The sequence below is a fragment of the Ochotona curzoniae genome, unplaced genomic scaffold (genome assembly GCF_017591425.1).
Source record: "Ochotona curzoniae isolate NIBS_2020 unplaced genomic scaffold, NIBS_Ocur_1.0 contig_605, whole genome shotgun sequence".
In the NCBI taxonomy this organism is placed as follows: Eukaryota; Metazoa; Chordata; class Mammalia; order Lagomorpha; family Ochotonidae; genus Ochotona; species Ochotona curzoniae.
Window position 1 is genome coordinate 1,306,022 of NW_024466491.1, and position 18,078 is coordinate 1,324,099.

The following is an 18,078-nucleotide window of genomic DNA, read 5'->3' on the forward strand; positions in this document are numbered from 1 at the left end:
ACGTTTATTTAACCCTCGGGCTCATCCCCAACCTTCTCTTTGCATGCATAGCCCAAGCTGGGTTCCTCCCCATCCCCAAAACCCCAGGCACCCTCTCCTCCCCCCCACCTCTAGTACTCAAGCCAAAGGGGAACTGTGGGGCTCCCGGTTTTAGAAAACCCGAGGACCCTGGAGGAGGAGGGGGGGGTGCTATCCTAGCCACCCTATAAATACCTTCAAGGTAACGGCAGAGAGTGAAGGGCAGGAATGAGGCGCCCTCCCCAGGGAGTCGGTGGGGAGGCCGGGCCCAGGCAACCGGGGCGGGGCCGGGACTCCAGGCCTGCTTTCAGGCGCTGCCCTGGGGAGCCTGGGGGGGGGGGGAGCCTCCCAGGGTGACCCCCTATTCTTGGGCCAGCAGTCCTGACGGTGTAGGGGGGAAGGTGGTGGAGAGTGGTCCCTGTCCAGGCCTTGCAGGAAGCACCTTGCAGGTGCCCACCGGGTGGGCACTGCCCGGAGGGAGGTGGTGGTGGTGGTGGTGGGGGGAACGGTCGGGACCGCAACTTCGGAGCACTTTGGCAGCGTGGGAAGAGGGGGCTCCCGCTCAGACGTCCCCCCACCACACACACACACACTCGGGGGTCGCAGAGGTGGGTGCTGCTTGCCGTGCAGGCGCACCCCTAGGGTGGGCCGGGGCCCGTGCACCTCGGGGCGGGAGACCCCGCGTGACGCGCCGAGGGTGGGTGGGTGTGTGGGTGGGTGGGTGTGTGGGTGGGTAGGTGGATGGGGGGGGGACACCTGCCCCAAGACCCCCCACTCCACCTGCACGGCCCCGCCCCCGCCCAGGCCCCGCCCCTAGAGGTGCCGCCCCGCCCCCCCACCCCGGGGGGTCCCCCGCCTGTCCCGGCCCCGGTCCCGGGCCTCTTCTTCTTCCTCCTCCTCCTCCTCCTCCTCTTCCTCCTCCTCTCCCCTCCGCCTCAATCCCCTGCTCCGGCTCCGCCCCGCCCGTGGGCTCCCCCAGGCCGGGGCCGGGACCTCACCGGGGGTGGGGGGGTGTGGAGGCGGCGCCGCCCCCGGCTGGCTGGGCGCCGGGGCTCAGGAGCTCCCCTCCTCGGTGCGGCCGTCGCTTGCCGTAGCTACCGCCGTGGCCGCTCCCGGTGCCGGTGCCGCGGCCTCCGCAGCCGCCGCCGCCGCCGCCTCCTCCACCACCGCTCGGGGGACATTGTCCCTTTAAATCGCTCTCCCCCACCCCCCCCCAACCACCACCACCTACACCCCCGGCGCCGCCCCGCCCCCCCGGCGCGCCGCCGTGACCTCAACGCGACAGCCCCGCCGCGCCGCCATGATGGGGAGGTCTGGGGGCGCCACCCCAGGGGGGCGGGGGGCGGCCCGGCGGGCGCGCCGCCATGTTGGGAGTGGCCCCGACCGGGTCACTCTTAAAGGGCCCGCCCGGCTGGAGTGTGTGTGTGTGTGTGTGTGTGTGTGTGTGTGTGTGTGTGTGTGTGTGTGTGTGTGTGTGTGTGTGTGTGACGGGGGGGCTGGGTGGGAGAGGCTCTGTTGCCATGACAACACCCTCGCCCTTAAGACCCCAATGACTTTTCATCATGCCCCCCCCCACTTCATTGGTACAAGAGTGGGAGACAAGTTCCAGTGCAAGTCATTGCTAAGCCATCAAGGACTGTCCTGTTCCCCAGGCAGTCGCCTTCCAACGACCCCCCCATCTCCCACCCCCACCACCAGACTGCTCCCTCCTTTCCTGTCGTTCACACTGCCCACCCATCCCCCCAGGACCAACCGGTCCCCATGTCCACCAAAAGCCTGTGGCCTTGTCCCATCCGTCCACCCACACCCGTTCGCCAACCACCACCTCCTGCCCACCCATCACCCATCCCTCTACCGCTCTCCCCACCGCTTCATCCAACCAAGCAACCCACCATCCCCTGCCCGATGCCCACAGCACCCCAGCTATCCCCACACCATCCTTCCACCACCACCACCACCAACATCCATCCATCACGCATTGCAGATCTGTGTGTGTGTGTCCTCCCCCCAACCGTGGCCGCTATGTTCCTGTTGCCCAGAGCGAGTGAGATGCCAAACATCGTCCTGTCGGTTGGGCACGCTTGCTTAGGCAATTCATTCACCTCTTTATTTCCTGGCGTGAGCTGAGCCTTTGCCAGGCTGATGTGGAGGCAGCCAACGCTGCCACCTGCTGCTACCCCTCGGCGTACCCCCATCCGCATGCGGTCCTCTAGCTGCCTCCCAGACCCTCATCCCGGGTGCCAGGGGGGGTGGAGGGCTCGGGTCCCACCCCTGGGTGGGCATCTACTACTGCTGTTCCATCCCTGAGACCTCCAAGGACAGGGAAAAGCTCGAGAAAGCTCAGGAAGGGAGTTTGCAGGCACTCTCTAATTGACAATACTTTTTTTTTTTTTATTGGGGGCCAGGGAGGTCAGCACGGATAGCCGCACCCGCTCCTCTTTGATGCATGCCCGTCTCAGGTGGTGTCTCCATTGAGGCAGGGCACTTTGAGGGGCAGGGGCTGGCCGGGCGTCCTCGAGTGCTGCAGGGTCTGGATGGCGGCCCCCATCTGGGCCTGGAGGGTTTCCATCTCAGCCAGGCGGTGCTCCTGTGAGGGGCAGGCAGGCAGCAGCCATGGGGAGGGTGGCACCCCAGCCATCTTCAGGACAACCCGCCCCAGCCCGACCTGTCCCAGGCTGGACATCTCACCAGACTTTTCAGCCTGTGGCCCTCTCTGCTCGGAAGCTCGTGCTCTGGGTCCAAGTCTGAGTTCCTGCTGGGGGAATGGAGGGTTCAGGCCCAGAGGGGTGGGGGATCGGAGGTTTAAAGGGAGACCCGGGGCCGCGGAGGACCGGAGGGCGGGGCCTAGAGGGCCTGTGAAGGGATCCAGAGCTCTGGGAGCTTAGGGCCAGGTCGGAGCCTGCACTGGGCAGTGCCGCGGCTGGTCCAGCTGGCACTGCCCGGGCCTGGCCGCTCCACAGGGAAACCTGGGCAGGGCCCTCCGGGGCGGGGCTAACAGAGGGGGGCGTGGCCAGGCTGACAGACGGGCCCACCCTGGGGGCGGGGCTGACCGGGGGCGTGGCCGGGCCTGGCCTCTCCACAGGGCGGGCTGGGCAGGGGCCTCCGGGGCGAGGCTAACCGGGGGCGTGGCCGGGCCTGGCCTCTCCACAGGGGAAGCTGGGCAGGCGCAGTGTGGGGCGGGGCCTCCCGGGGGCGGGACTAACCAAGGGGGCGTGGCCGAGCCGACAGGCGGACTCCCAGGGGGCGGGGCTAACCGGGGGGCGTGGCCAGGGCTGACAGGCATCACTGACAGGCAGACCCTCCCAGGGGGCGTTGTCAGTGGAGGGGCGGAGCTAAGCTAACCCGGGGCGGGGTGTGTCCCCTCCAGGCATGACTGACAGGCAAGCCCACCCTGTGGGCGTGGTCAGCGAAGGGGGCGGGGCTGACGGGTGCGGGGCGTGGCCGGCCCAGGCATGACTGACAGGCAGGCCCACCCTGAGCTCACCCTGCGCGCAGCCTGAAGTTCAGGTCTTGCAGTTGGCTCCGCAGCTGTTGCTGCTGCTCGGTGAGCGCCCGAATGTGGGTGCTCAGGGACTCCACGAGGCGGGACAGGGCTTTCTGCTCTTCGCGCAGCGCTGCCACCTCACCCTGCAGCTCCGCCAGCTGTGCAAGACAACACCCGCTGTCATGAGACCCCCTCCAGCTGCCCTGGGTGGTGGGTGGGCAAGGGGACACCCTTCCATGCTTCTGGCCTGAGACCCCGGGAGCGGCCCCCTCCGCCCCTCTGCGTCTCTTGCACCTTGCCCAGCGGTCGCTGCATGCTCTGTGTCTGGTCTCGATCCCGCGGCTGGTCCAGCTGGCGCTGCCAGGGCACCGACGGCTTGCGAGGCAGCGAGGCGGAGGCTCCGGTCCAGGGGCGTCCTCGGGGCGCAGCGCCGGAGCGCAGGGAGTCCTTGGGGCGCACCCGGGGCCCCGCAGACAGGCGGCGGCGTGCAGGGCGCCGGGCAGGGACGCTCTGCGTGCGTTGCACGGTCCGCGGCTTCCGTGCACCTCCTCGGTCCTCGTCTGGTCGCCGCCGGGTCCAGCTCCCGGCGCCCTGGAAGCTGCGCAGGGACTGGCTCTTGGAGATGAGCGGGGTGTGTTTTGGAAGGTCTCGGGGTGCCACGAAGCCGGGCTTCTCCCCTGAGGACAGACTGAGGGCGTCGGGAGGAAAAGTTCTGATCTCAGAAGAGCTCCTGGGGTGACTTCCCTCCCTCCTCAACCCCCTAATTCTGGTCTTTGAAACCCATGCGACTCTGTTTCTGATGAGCTTGCATTTTGACCTAATCACCCTTGTACTTAACTTCTTGATGTGACTTCAATTGAACCTTTGACGTATCTCTACCCTGACCTCTGGTGTCATGGGACCTTGACCAAAGGATCTGACCTTGGATTTGATCTCTAGCGCCTCACCAATCTGTGACCTTCAACCTACGCTGTTGTCACCTCTTTTCTAATACAACGGGTCCTTGATCTTTGAACCCAAACATGACCCTGTCCATTAGATGTGACCTGGTCCGCACGGGTGTCCCTGGAATCCATAACCTGTGCCCTGTCCCCTCCTCAGAGTCCAGTCTGAGCTCTGCCCCCATCCCTGTCTCACCTCCCACTCCAGCCCTGTCAATCAGACTAGAGGTTACCTCGACTGGATCTGGGCAGGGGGCGGTGGGAGACGCATCGGTACAGACACAGGAACGGGCCGGCCCTCCTCGATGGCCCGCAGGATGGTGGGTAGGGGTTCCAGGCTGTCACAGGTGGTCTGCAGAGGTGGGCAGGCAGAGAGGATGCTAAGCGAGTGATTGGCTGTGCGGCCAGCCTGCCTCCATCCCTCCCTCCTCTGCCTCCATCCCTCCCTCCTCTGCCTCCTCCCTCCATCCATCCTCTCCCTCCTCGGCAACACTCTCAACTCAGACCTGGTCCAGCTCAGCAAAGATGGTGCAGAGCTGGGCATGCAGGACAGCCAGCTGGAGCGCCAGGTCGCCGCTGCTTTGATAACCGCCGGGGGCTGCGTCTGCATCCACCATGGCCACCTGGTCCAGGAAGCGTTGCATGGCTGGACTGTGGTCCTCCAGGAAAGTGTTCATGAAGCCCATATAGGCCTCCTTCTCACCAAACCTGTGTGAGGCCCAGGCTGGCTGAGTCATCTGGACCACTGGCCAGCCTCCCCATGCCCCTGGCAGCATCATTCCCTCCCCAGCTCCCCCATCACCTACGGGGCACAGTTGGCGAGGTTCTGGATGACTTTGGCAATCAGCGTGAGGGTGCGGGCCGGGCAGGGGGCAGGATGCTCCGGTGCCAGGCCAAAGAGGCTGGGTGCCAGGATGGCAGGGCACAGGAGCCTTAAGAACAGTGACGCACACACCAGGCGGGGGCCCAGCCCCTCGGAGCCGCGGGTTTTGCACGCTTCTCGCCAGCTGGAGAACACGGTGGCCAGCTCTGCTGGGAACCAGCTAGGGCAGAAGGGGCAGTGGTCAGAGGCAGGAGCTTAGGGACGTGAAGGTCATAGGTGGCCAAGGTCCTAAAGGTCAGGGGCCGGGGCAGGTGTTAGCCAACAGCTGCAATGCCAGCATCCCATATGGATGCCGATTTGGATGGAGTCCTGGCTGCTCTATTTCAGATCCAGCTCCCTCTTAATGCATCTGGGAAAGCAATAGTGCATGGCTCAAATCCTCAGGTCCCTGCACCAATGTAGGAGACCCAGCTGGAGCTCCTGGCTCTGGCCTGGCTCAGCCTCGGTTGCTGTGGCAATGTGGGTGAATGAACCAGTGTGTGAAGGGTCTCCTCTTCCTCTTTCTCTCTCTTTGCCTTTAAGATCAACAAATCTTTAAAAATAAATATCTTGGGCCTGGCGTGATAGCCTAGTGGCTAAAGTCCTTGCCTTGCATGCACTGGGATCCCATATGGGTGCTGATTCGTGTCCAGGCTGCTCTGTTTCCCTTCCAGCTCCCTGCCTGTGACCTGGGAAAGCAGTGGAGGATGGCCCAAAGCCTTGGGACCCTGCACCTGCGTGGGAGACCCGGAGACAAGTTCCTGGCTCCTGGCCACTTGGGGAGTGAACCATCGGATGGAAGATCTTTCTCTCTGTCTTTCCTTCTCTCTGTAAATCTGATTTCCAATAAAAATGAATAAATCTTTTTTAAAAATAGATATCTTAAGGAATCTGGGATAGTATTACTTTGAAGTTGCAGGGCTACCTGGGGACAGAGGTGAGGCGTCTGGATTAAACTATTGGATGTTGTGCCCACCACCGCAGCCCTGGCTACCCAGTCCAGGAGGCATTGCATGGCTGCACCACGATGCTGCAAGAAACCCCAGCGGTGGAGCTGGCATTGGATGGGGTGAGGGTTGCAAAGCCTCAAAGGATCAGAAGTCCAAGCCACGTACGGTTGGATATGCACATTAACCTCACGAGACTAGGACTCGAGGGATGATCAGTTGTACGGGATGTGACACGCAGGGTCACTGAAGGTCAGGGTCATGGGATTGGGAACCTGTGTTAATTAGGACGGGTCTGCCTGTGGTTAGGGGGACAAGCCACCGGACTGAGTTACGAGGCTATTAGCATGTCAGAGATATGAAACTTGAGGCCATCTTGGTCAACTTGAACTTCTGATCAACAGGAAATCACTGTCTTAGTATATGTGAAATATTGCATCACTTCCATCCTGAATTTCATCTGAGCACCCTAACCGGGCTTGCGGGGGGGTGTAGGGAGTCCAGGTTCGACCTGGAGCTGATCCTCACTCGTAGGAGTGTACGATGGCTTGGAAGACCTCCTCACAGCTGTTCCGAAGCCTGGCCTGGCGCTCGGGCAGCTCTGGGGTAGGACACTTGCTGGGGTCCACCTCGTAGTCTTCCGTCGAGGCACAGAGGCGTTGCACGACCTGCCCTGTAGCCCAGCAGTCAGAGAAGCCCGTTAGAAGCCACCCTATTCACTCTGGTCTGCTCCAGCCCCGACTTCATCTCTCCAGTCATCTTAGCCAGCCCCGGGAGCTCCCAGGATGGTCCCTACCTCCCAAAGTCCCCCAATCCCTTCAGAATCCAATTTAGCTGCAGACTCCCCCCAGGTCTCCTCCTCCAGCATGCCTGGGATCGCCTCCCCCTCAGCTCACCCAAGGTCTCCTGGAGATAATCTTGGGCTACTAGTTTCATGTATTCATCGATGGCCTTGGTGGCCAGTGTATTTTCACGGAACAGCAGCGCCTCACGGCCCCCGCAGCGAATCAGCTCCGCGGTGCCCAGATCTGTCACCAAAGCCTGGGGGTCGGGCCGGGCACAGAACATGAACTAGGAAATTTCAGCGCCCTGAGTGTGTCTTACATACCGCGGGCCACGGGCCTGCTCTGCCTGCGAGGTCTGAGCTGTTGTTAAACTTCTCAGCGGAACAATCTCAAAGTTTTCAGAGGTGAAACTGCGCGCCCCAGCAGTGATGCCTAGACCTGCCCCTCCGCCTCTAGCCGGTCACAGGTGCATCTCAAGTCCCGCCCCTGCTGCCAACTCGCCCCTCGCCCGCCCGCCCCTCTCCGCCTCCTGCCCATCTGGGGAGCCTCACCTGAGCCCGGCCGGTGGCTTGCAGCACGCGCACCATGGCGGCTGCCAACTCCTCCTTGGCCTGAGCGGGCAGCGTAGCTTCCAGCGCCCCGCAGAGCCGCTCGTAATGAAAAGTGAGAAACTCCGCCAGTTCCTTGTAGCGTTCCGACGGCAGCACCCGCAGGCGTCGCGCGCGGATCCGTGCCCGAAGCGCCGCTCCAGCCGGTGCCCCGAGCAGTGGGAACCAGCGTTCCAGACCGGCGGCTGGTGCGCCTGGTCCGCCCAGCTCCTCCAACGCCAGTGCCACTTTGCCCAGAGCCGCGGCACCCGAGCCCGAGCCACGCAGCCGCAGCGACAGGCGACGCGCCGGGGGAAGCGCCTCGAAGTGGAAGCGCTCGGCCCAGAAGAGAGGACCTGGTCCTGCCCGCGGCGCCGTGCGTGCCAGCAGGGCGCCGTCCAACCACAGCTCGGCGCGCACTCCTGGAGGAGCTGTCGCCGCTGGCGTCCGGGGCAGCCCTTTCGCCTCGTGCACCCACACGCTCAGCCACGTCTCTTCTCGCTCCACGTTATCCTGTGGTAGGAGGTGAAGGGGGTGGGAGACCAGAGGGGGCGCGTTTCGGACGTAGTTGGGCCGATGGTGAGGTCACGGGGGTCCTGCAGGTGGCTGCGCCCAGCCCAGCTTATCTATGGGGTTTGCAAGAGTGGCCGCGGAGTGGGGAACTCGGCGTCTGTGCCAATCCGAGCCCAGCACTTGAGAAAAGGAGCGGCCGGCCTGGCATGCACGCAGGGCGAGAGCCAGATCAGGTGGGCAGGGGGGGAGTCTAAGAGGTTCCCGGTGAGTGGCAGGGACGGGGGTCCTGGCTGTGGGCGGGAGGTCTCCCGCGTCCAGTCCTCTCCAAAGCAGGTGGGAAGGAGGCATGAAGGAATTACCTGGCTGGGCTGGAACTGCCGACGAAGGTCCTGGATCCAGCGGTCTCTCTGTGCTGCGGAGCGACACGCGAAGCAGCGGCTGCCGCCTGCCCATGTGACCTTTGGGAAGATGGGTTCCCAGGTGTGGTGGATGGAGCCATAAAGGGGCCCTCCCTCAGCCCTGCATAGGACACCTGTACCCACCTGGAAGCAGTGCGGCTCCCCCAGGAGGCTGGGATGCAGTGGCCACACTCGCACGTCCCTCTCGACGCCCAGGTCCAGCTCGGAGAGTGTGGCCAGGGATTCCCTAGAGCCCAGAGCACTGGGGGACCTGGAGGGCCTGCGGGAGGAAAGGGTTGGAGCAAGGGGTCACTGCTGCGCTCTTCCAGGCAGCCCACAACCCCAACGAGAGAGAGGAATGTCCACTGAATTAGCCACGCCGACTCTTTTCTGTTCCAGGGGGAAATTTAACCCGGCGACTTGGCCCTAGTCCAGCCCTTGATGTAGCTCCATCTGTCCAACCCCGGAGGTCCAAGTCTGGCATTTTTTTTGTTGTTGTTGCTACTTGTAGACTCTTTGCACTTGCTGGAATGCTTCTCTGTCTAGCCCAGCGCTCCCCACTTAGGCCCAGGGACCGTCTGCCTCTCTTTATTCTCCAGGGCTCAGTTTAAGGGTCCCTTTTCACTCCCCTTGCAAGCCAGGGCTGTGGTTCACCCTGTTCCCAGCCCTTCCCTCTTACCCATCCCGAGAGGAACCGGGTCCTGCCTCCGATCGGGCCTTTTTTTTCTCCTTCAGCCTCTTGAGCAGCCCCTGCCATGAGAAAGCAGGTCAGCTGTGTCCTTCCCTCCCTCCATCCCTCGATCCCCTGGGAGACATGTCCTAGAGGGTCCTGCTGGCCCCGGGGACACACGTGGTGGAGGCTGCATTCCTGGGGTAATCGGGACAGCCAACAGATCCCGTTCCTGAAAGCCGTCGGTGGCACAGGGCACACAGGGCGGGCGCTCTGCTGCCCCCACATCACCCAGGGGTCCCTGCCTGTCCTCGCTGTCACCCTTCCTTGCTTCTCACCCGCACGTTGTGGACTTGGTTGGTATTGGCAGACTCTGACTCAGTCTTTCCCAGGCTCCGATCTGTGTGCAGGAGGGAAGGTTGGGAAGTGGACTCCTCCTGGGAGGATGTGCCAGGCCCTGGCTCCCTCCTTTTCCCCCAAACTTCACCCTCACCCAGATCCTTGAAGTTGCCCAAGGCGGCTTGTATACTGCCTTCGGAGCTGGCGCTCCCCACGCGGGACCGGCGAGGAATCTGTGGGCAGTGAGAGAAGGGGAGGTTTGTGGCAAAGGGGGAAGTGGAAATTGGCCCCCTCATCCTCCCTCCCACCTCACCTCTGTCCTCCTCCTCCCCTCTCCTCCTCCCCTCTCCTCCTCCCCTCTGCTTGCCCAGGGACCTGCCCCTCATCCTCCCTCTCACCTCACCTCTGTCCTCCTCTTCCCCTCTCCTCCTCCCTTCTCCTCCTCCCTTCTCCTCCTCCCTTCTCCTCCCCTCTCCTCCTCCCCTCTGCCTGCCCAGGGACCTGCCCCTCATCCTCCCTCCCACCTCACCTCTGTCCTCCTCCTCCCCTCTCCTCTCCCCTCCACTCCCTGCCCAGGGACCTGCCCCTCATCCTCCCTCCCACCTCACCTCTGTTCTCCTCATCCCCTCTCCTCTCCTCCCCTCTGCCTGCCCAGGGACCTGCCCCTCATCCTCCCTCTCACCTCACCTCTGCCCTCCTCCCCTGCTCCTGCCCAGGAATCGGGCCTCACCTCCTCTTCCCCTCCAAGCAGCACCAGCCTTCCATCCAGCAGAGTGAAGTTGCCAATGTCCCAGACAGGTACATCAGGTGTGGGTGCCTCAGGAATCTGGGGGGTGGTGGACTCCGGCTCTGGGAAGAAGTTGGGGAGACATTAAGAAGCCTCTGAGTCCCTCCTTGGTGCCACCCGCCCAGAGCCAGATCAGGCTGTGTTGACCTTGGGCCAATTGATGCCTCACCCTGGGTCTTGGCACTCAGCGACAATGTGCCCACCATACTGGGCACCAAACACCTCATGCAATCCTTTGAAAGTCATCCAAAGGGCTGGAGCTCCCACACAGGTGACAGGGGTCCAAGCACTCCGCTCATTTTCTGCTGGCTTCCCAAGCCATTAAGAGGGAGCTAGATTGGAAGTGTAGCAGCCAGAACTCAAACTGCTGCTAACATGAGATGCTGACACCTCAAGCAGAGGCTTAGTCCGCTAAGCCACATGACTGTTTCCAAACACTCCCTCTTGTAACCAAAACAGTGGACAATTCCAACAGTTAAAAAAATAAAATGTAAAAAAAGGGTCCCAGCACAGTAGGCTAAAGTGCTCGCCTTGCACGCGCTGGAATGCTGTACGGGTGCTGGTTCATGTCCCGGTGGCCCTGCTTCCCATCCAGCTCTCCCTGCCTGTGACCTGGGAAAGCAGTGGAGGACGGCTCAAAGCCTTGGGACCCTGCACCTGCGCGTGGGAGACCTGGAGGAAGAAGCTCCTGGCTCCTGGCTTCAGATCAGCTCAGCTCTAGCCATTGTGGCCATTTGGGAAGTGAACCAATGGGTGGAAGATCTTTCTGTCTCTCTTTCTCTCTCTGCATATCTGCCTTTCCAATAAAAGGAAATGAATCTTTAAAACATTGTACAAAGGACAGGAGGAGCCTGTCCTGTGGCGTGGTGGGTAAATGCCAGCATCCTGTACTGACACTGGTTTAAGTTGTAGCTGTTCCGCTTCTAATCCAGCTTCCCGCCACTGTGCTTGGGAAAATAAAGGAAGGTGGCTGGCGTGCTTGGGCACACGCCACCCCTGTGGGGGTCTCAGGTGAAGCTCCTGGCCCCTTCCTTTGGCCCGGTCCACCCCTGGCCACTGGGAGCTATTTGGAGAGTAAAGCAGGAGGTGAAAGACTTTTCCTCTTTCTCTCTTTCTATAATTCTGCCTTTCCAATAATTAAGAGAAAGGTTTATTTTTTTTAAAGGACAGGAGCTATGTTTTTTTCTTCTTCTTCTTTTTTTTTAAAGATTTATTTATTTTTATTACAAAGTCAGATATACAGAGAGGAGGAGAGACAGAGAGAAAGATCTTCCATCCAATGATTCACTCCCCAAGTGAGCGCAACAGCCGGTGCTGCACCGATCCGAAGCCAGGAGCCCAGAACCTCTTCCAGGTCTCCCACGTGGGTGCAGGGTCCCAAGGCTTTGGGCCGTCCTCCACTGCTTTCCCAGGCCACAGGCAGGGAGCTGGATGGGAAGTGGAGCTGCTGGGATTAGAGCCGGTACCCATATGGGATCCCGGGGTGTTCAAGGCGAGGACTTTAGCCGCTAGGCTACGCCACCGGCCCCCCCCCTGTTTTTTTTTTTTGTAAACAGATGATCTACGATGGAATGGATTCAAAGTTGGAGAAGGAAATGAAGGAAGTTTGGGAGTTGGGGATGGTCGCTTCCTTAAGCAAGGGGCTATGAGTCAGGAAGGGAAAAGAGGCCGTGGGTATCAGCTGCAAGAGCTGTGTTTTGTCTTGGGGGTATCAGAGAGCCATGGGAGGGGTTTGGGCAGCTGAGGAGTGGATCTGTGCTTGGCAATGGGCGCCCTCTGCATCCTTGGGGTTTTGGCAGTCACTAACACCCTGGTGGCGGCTGTGGGCATCCACGGGGCTGCAAAGTGGGAGCATGGGGCTGGGCCTTTGGTGCCATGGGACATGCCGCTGTTTGGCATCCCTGAACACAGTGGGTTAAAATCCCTGGGTTTTCTCTCTCTCTGCTGGGGCGCTCGCTGGGAGTCAAGGGTATGGCTCAAGTCCCTGGGGTCTCTGCCAGCCGTGTGGGAATCCTGGCTGGGGTTTGGGGTTCCCGGTTGCTGGCATCAGCCTGGCCCAGTGCTGGCTGTTGAGGAATGAGCCAACAGATGGAAGCTCTCTGGTCGCTCTGAATCTCAGAGAGAGAGAAAGAAAGAGAGAGAATCTTCCATGTCTATAAATTGCTGCTGGAATGTCCATAGCTAGGCCAGGCCAAAGTCAGAAGTTAAGAGCTTCTCCTGGGGCTCCACCATGTGTGCAGAGGTCCACGGCCTTGGATCATCACCCTCCCCCCCCGCCTTCCCAGGTACAATAGCAGCGAGCTGGATCTGAAGTGGAGCAGCAGCCGGGGCTTGAACCGGAGCCTGCCAGGATGGAGGTGTCCGCTCTATGCGAACTGGCCTCTCAATACAGACTTCTTCATGAAGGAGCTGTGGATGGGAGAATGACAGTGTTTCTTCTGGAATTAGCCCTTGGCCTCCTAGCATTATTAATAGAGGTGACTCCCCTGCACACAGGGGTCCCTTATGTTACCCAGGGCCCCAGGTTCTCAATCCTGTCGCATCCTTGGCCCTTCGGTCTGAGCTCCCTGCATAAACTTTGGTATTGCATCTCACTTTTTTTTTCTTTTCTTCCTTTCTTTTTACATTTTTTTTTTTTTAACAGAGACACAGAAAGGTCTTCCATTCACAAGTTTACTCTCCAAATGGCCACCATGGCTGGAACTGGGCTGATCTAAAGTCAGGAGCCAGGAGCTTCTTTTTGGGTCTCTCGCATGGGTGCAGGACCCCAAGGACCAACGCCATTGTTCGCTGCGTGCCCATAAACAGGAGGAGCTGGATTGGAAGTGGAGTGGCTGGAACTTGAACTGGCGCCCATGTGGAATGCCAACACTGAAATCCTGTTATGTGCTGGCCCTGTCTAGCTGTCACTTTCTCATTAATTCATTCGTTCCCCCCTTTCCCTCGCTCATTCTGTGAACTCCACAGGGCACGGAGTGCCAGCTGTCTAAAGGAGGGCCTGGCACGAGCATGCAGTGGCACCTCCTTCAAGGCGGAGCTGGTAATTCCCATTTCCCTGATGGGGAAAACTGAGGCTCCAGGAGGTTGGTGAAGCAGATGGAGAGGCTCAGAAGCAGGCTGAAGCAGAGGATCGACCCAGGAGACTCCCAGCAGGGCACCAAGAGCCGTTTGACCTCTGGCGGGAACTGCGGTGGCTCCGGCTGGATCCCCTGCCCACAGATCAGCTACCTACTCTGTCAGCCCCTCTTAAGAGGGGTGAAGAGGGAAGAGTTGGGCCCCAGCTACTTCCTGCCGGGCTTTCGCACTCGCCACAACTTCCTGTCTCTTTAGGGGCTGATGCTCCTTTGGAGAGGCAAACACCACTCAAGCATCCGGCCAAGTTCAAGGGCTTGGAGGGAGCCACCTACCTGGGGTGTCTGGCTCCAGCGGCGGCGGTGGCTGTGGTGGGTTCTTCTGTTTTCCCCATAAGGTCTTGGAGAGCCGGAGTCGACTGGTCCTGGACTCTTTGGGGGGCGCAGACAGGACCCGGCGGAACAGGGAGCGAGGGGCTGGCTGGCTGCTAACCATGGGCTCTTGGTGGCTTAATGCCCTTCCCCAGCCTGCCAGGCGGGCCCAGCGAGAGCTCCCAGCACCCCTGTCCCCTGTGTGCCAGCGGTAGGACATCAGTGGTGTCGGTTCTGCCGGTGGCGGTTGGGCGTCCTGGATCTGCGATGATGGGTCCATGGCGGGGTGCTCCTGGGAGGCACAAGAGGCAGACAGCTTTGCCCAGTGCCTGCCCGCAAGGCTGCCCTCGTCCAGCTCCCCTCCCACTCCCAGATGCTCCAACCTCCCCCCAACCCCAGCCCCGCCGGGGCAGGAGGGGTGCAGGAAGGGGTGCCACATGCACGGGCTGCCTTATTTACCTGGTGTCTCTGAAGATCCCCCCGCAGCCAGCAGCCGTCAGCTCAGCACCCTGGCTTCCTCCCGCTGTGGGTGCTCCGAGGCCACGTGACCCTGTCTGGCCCTCCCTACCTCGCAGCCAGGCTGGGAGGGCATAGAGCAGGGGGGCAGGATGAGGGGAGGGAAGATGGGGGTGGCAAAGCTGACGTCTGACACCAAGCGCAGTCCCCCACTGGGACCAGGAAGTTGCACCTGCTTCTCTCTCTCTCTTTCTCTCTCTGAGCCTCATCTGCCCTCTGCGCAATGGACATGGGCTTAGAACTCTCAGCCCTCTTGGGCACCGTCTACCATGGCCACCTGGTACTGCTCTTTCCCTGCCTGGGTCTTCTGTTTTTCCCCAACAGACACGTCATGTCCATCAATCAGTACCATCAATCCAGTACCATCTGGATTTCCTGAAGCCCTAATGGAAGACACTGCCAAGCATGTGACCACAGCTGAACGGGTCATCACCTTCACACGAGAAGGCACCTCACCGTGGATTTGTGCAGAATGCAATTAAAAGATAGGGACTAGGCACCGGCGTGGTGGCATAGTAAGCTTGTCCGCTATCTGCAGCTCCGGAATCCCTTGTGGGAACCAGTTTCAGTCCTGGCTGTTCCACTTCCCATCCAGCTCCCTGCTTTGTGGTCTGGGAGAGCAGCGGAGGATGCTCCAAGTCCTTGGGCCCCTGCACCCACATGGGAGACCTGGAAGAAGCTCCTGGCTCTTGGCTCCTGGCTTGAGGTCAGTTCGATTCCGGCCGTTGTGATGGTTTGGGGAGTGAACCAGCGGGTGGGAGATCTCTGTCTTTTTCTCGCTCTCTCTTTTTCTCTGCAACACTGACTCTCACGTGAAAGTAATATTTTTTTTTGGGGGGGGCGGGGTGGGGAGGGTGTTTGGTGCTGCAGGTAAGGCACTGACTGGGGAAGCGCTACGTGGTGGCACTAGAGATCAAACAACGACTCTGAATCCCAGAGCTGCTTCCAATCCAGCTCCCTGCTAGTGCACCGGGAAAACCAGCTGAAGATGGTCCAAATCCTTGGACCTCTGCCACCCACCCATGGGGGAGACCAGGATGCAGTTTGAGGCATCTGGCTTTGCCCTGGCCCATCCCCGGCTGTGTGAGCATCAAAGGAGTGAGCCACTGTACAGTACATCTCTCTCTGTCTCTCTCCCTCTCTCTCTTCCTCTGTCTTTCAACGAAATACATCTTTATGCAAAGGAGCATGAGTGCCCACTCTACAAGTCCAGCTTCCTGCCCTGGGAGACAGCAGTGAATGGGTGCCCACCATTCACCTGGAAGGCTGGGGTCACCTGGAAGGTTCCTGGCTTCTGTCTGGCCCAGACCCAGCTACTGTGGACAGTGGGAGACTGAACCAAGGGCTAAGACTTCTCCTTATCTCTCTGCTTTCTCACATAAGAAGAATACATGTAAACGCTTTTTAAAGTTTGCTGCAAAAAAACTTGAAATTCATGCATACTCAGGATCTTTACAAAGTTCACGGAAAATGTGGATGATGAGACACGAACCCGTAAGAATTTCTGTATTGTGGTGCAAAAAAAAAAAAAAAAAATAGCAGATTTATTCTGGAATGCCACTTCTCCAAAAAAATGTTTTATTATTTACTTATTTGAGAGGGATGACATCCCCCTCCAGCAAAACACACACACACACACACACACACACACAGAGAGAAAGAGAGAGAGAGAGAGAGAGAGAGATCTTGGGTTGATTCATTTCCAAAATGCTTACAATAGCTGTGGTCGGGCCAGGTTGAAACCAGGAGCCAGGAGCCTCTTCCAGGTCTCCCACGCGCAGGTGCAGGGTCCCAAAGCTTTGGGCCGTCCTCCACTGCTTTCCCAGGCCACAGGCAGGGAGCTGGATGGGAAGTGGAGCAGCCAGGACTCGAATCAGCGCCCATAGAGGATCCTGGTGCATGCAAGGTGAGGACTTTAGCCAGTAGACTACTGTACCAGGACTGTGAATTTCACTTATAAAATATCAATTAATTAATGAGAGTTTTATTTTTAAGATTTATTTTTGTTGGAAAGGCATATCAGATTTATGGAGAGATAGAGAGACAGAGAGAAAGATCCTCTATCTCCTGGTTGTCTGCAACAGCCAGAGCTGAGTTGATCTGAAGCCAGGAGCCAGGAGCCTCTTCCGGCTCTCCCATGTGGGTGCAGGGTCCCAAGGCTTTGGGCTGTCCTCCACTGCTTTCCCAGGCCACAAGTGAAGCAGCTGGGACATGAACTGGTGCCCGCGTGACATTCCAGTGCTTGCAAGGTGAGGATTTAGCTAATGGAGCCATTGTCCAGGGCCCAAGAAAGGCTGAAAAAATGCTTCCAACTTATTGGATTGGTCCAGGACAAAGTCCGAAACCTGGAGCTTCTTCGAGGTCTCTCAAGTGCGTTGGAGGGAACCCAGGGACTTGAGAACCATTCTCTGCTCTTTTCCTTGGCCATGAACAGGGAGCTAGATGGCAAGTGGGGCACCTGCCTGAGAAGAAATGGGCTGTCCGACACGGAAGGTCAGCGTTGAAGGCTGGCATGGCAGCCCTGCCTGTTCTTTATGGGAAGTGAGATTCAGATCTTCTGGTTTTTGAGCCGGCTGCTTGCCGACACGGGTGTGGTCTCTTAGAAAATTCATCAGGCGTGCATCTTGGTGGGCGGTCCTGTGTCCACCGTCACAGCTCGGTGCCTATGGCCGTGGACTAGTCATAACGCTACTCATGATGAAGGCTGGCAAGCGATGTCCTGCAGTAACTGAGTCATCACCATTGTGGCCAGATAGGAGTGTGGCGCCTGCCAGCTGGGCCCCATCTTGCCGTGTGTGACCTCGGCAGATCACTTCCTCTCTCTCCCCTGGGTTTCCTTATGTGCTCGGCAAGATGATAATATCAGTTGCGAAAAGCGCATTTTCTGAGTCTTCGTTCGCTCCACCAGTGTTTCCTGAGTGCCTGCCATGGTGAAAAAACCATGGAGAAGGACACCCCCACGGATCTGGCTCTCCTGGGAGCTCACCGTTTACACCCAGAGGCAAGCACGAGGCATTTCCAGCCAGCAAACGGGACCTGGGATGTGAGCTTTGGGCCACAGCATCTCAAGCTTGCCGCCCGAGACACTGGCATTCCCTGTGGATGCTGATGCGAGCGCTGGGTGCTCCCTGCTTCTTCCATTCTAGCTCCCTGCTGATGTGCCATGGAAGGCAGCAGAAGATGGCACAAGGGCATCAGTCCCCTCCTCCCACATGGGAGACACGAATGAGCTTAGTTTTCGGCTAAGTCTGGGGCTGTAGTGTCTCTTTGGGAGGGGGGGTGACCCAATGCATGGAGGCTCTCTCTTTCTGTAACTGTCTTTCAAATAAACAAATGCACCTTTTTTTTCCCCCAAATTTTATTTTTATTGCAAAGTCAGATATACAGAGAGAAGAGGAGAGACAGAGAGGAAGATCTTCCATCCGATGATTCACACCTCAAGTGGCCAAAATGGCCGCAGCTAATCTGAAAATAGGAGTTTCTTCTGGGTCTCGCCCTGCGGGTGCAGGGTCCCAAGGCTTTGGGTCGTCCTCGACTGCTTTCCCAGGCCACAAGCAGGGAGCTGGATGGGAAGTGGAGCAGCTAGGGCATGAACTGGCTCTTGTATGGGATCCTGGTGCTTTCATGATGATGTTTTAGCCAATAGAGCCGTCGTGCTGGGTCCTTGGAAGACTTCTTACTTGCATGCATCGCCAAGCTTCTTGGTCCAGAATGATCCTGAATTCTTTGCGAACACGCTCATTGCTATTTTATACGCTTGATCCTAGCCAAAAGGCCGAGAAGCAATC

At 59.3% G+C, this 18,078-nt stretch overlaps 1 protein-coding gene across 3 annotated transcripts; it reads right to left on the minus strand.

Moving 5' to 3' along the window:
- Positions 1-2,103: 2,103 nt before the first annotated feature.
- On the minus strand, positions 2,104-14,313 carry RASAL3 (RAS protein activator like 3). 3 transcript variants are annotated; one of them, XM_040990437.1, is made up of 18 exons: positions 14,234-14,313; positions 13,739-14,066; positions 10,275-10,393; positions 9,699-9,777; positions 9,544-9,605; positions 9,215-9,285; positions 8,680-8,806; positions 8,497-8,595; positions 7,589-8,137; positions 7,149-7,293; positions 6,781-6,925; positions 5,250-5,486; positions 4,950-5,151; positions 4,677-4,795; positions 3,797-4,190; positions 3,503-3,660; positions 2,707-2,770; positions 2,104-2,605 (listed from the first exon to the last, which is right to left on the minus strand). In XM_040990437.1, exons 2-18 carry the CDS (start codon positions 14,052-14,054, stop codon positions 2,474-2,476), a joined length of 3,018 nt encoding a protein of 1,005 aa, XP_040846371.1. In that variant the 5' UTR covers positions 14,055-14,066; positions 14,234-14,313; the 3' UTR covers positions 2,104-2,473. The 3 variants fall into 3 exon arrangements, with proteins under 3 accessions (XP_040846371.1, XP_040846370.1, XP_040846369.1); XM_040990436.1 differs by having other exon boundaries at positions 8,680-8,815; XM_040990435.1 differs by having other exon boundaries at positions 2,707-2,773; positions 8,680-8,815.
- Positions 14,314-18,078: the final 3,765 nt, after the last annotated feature.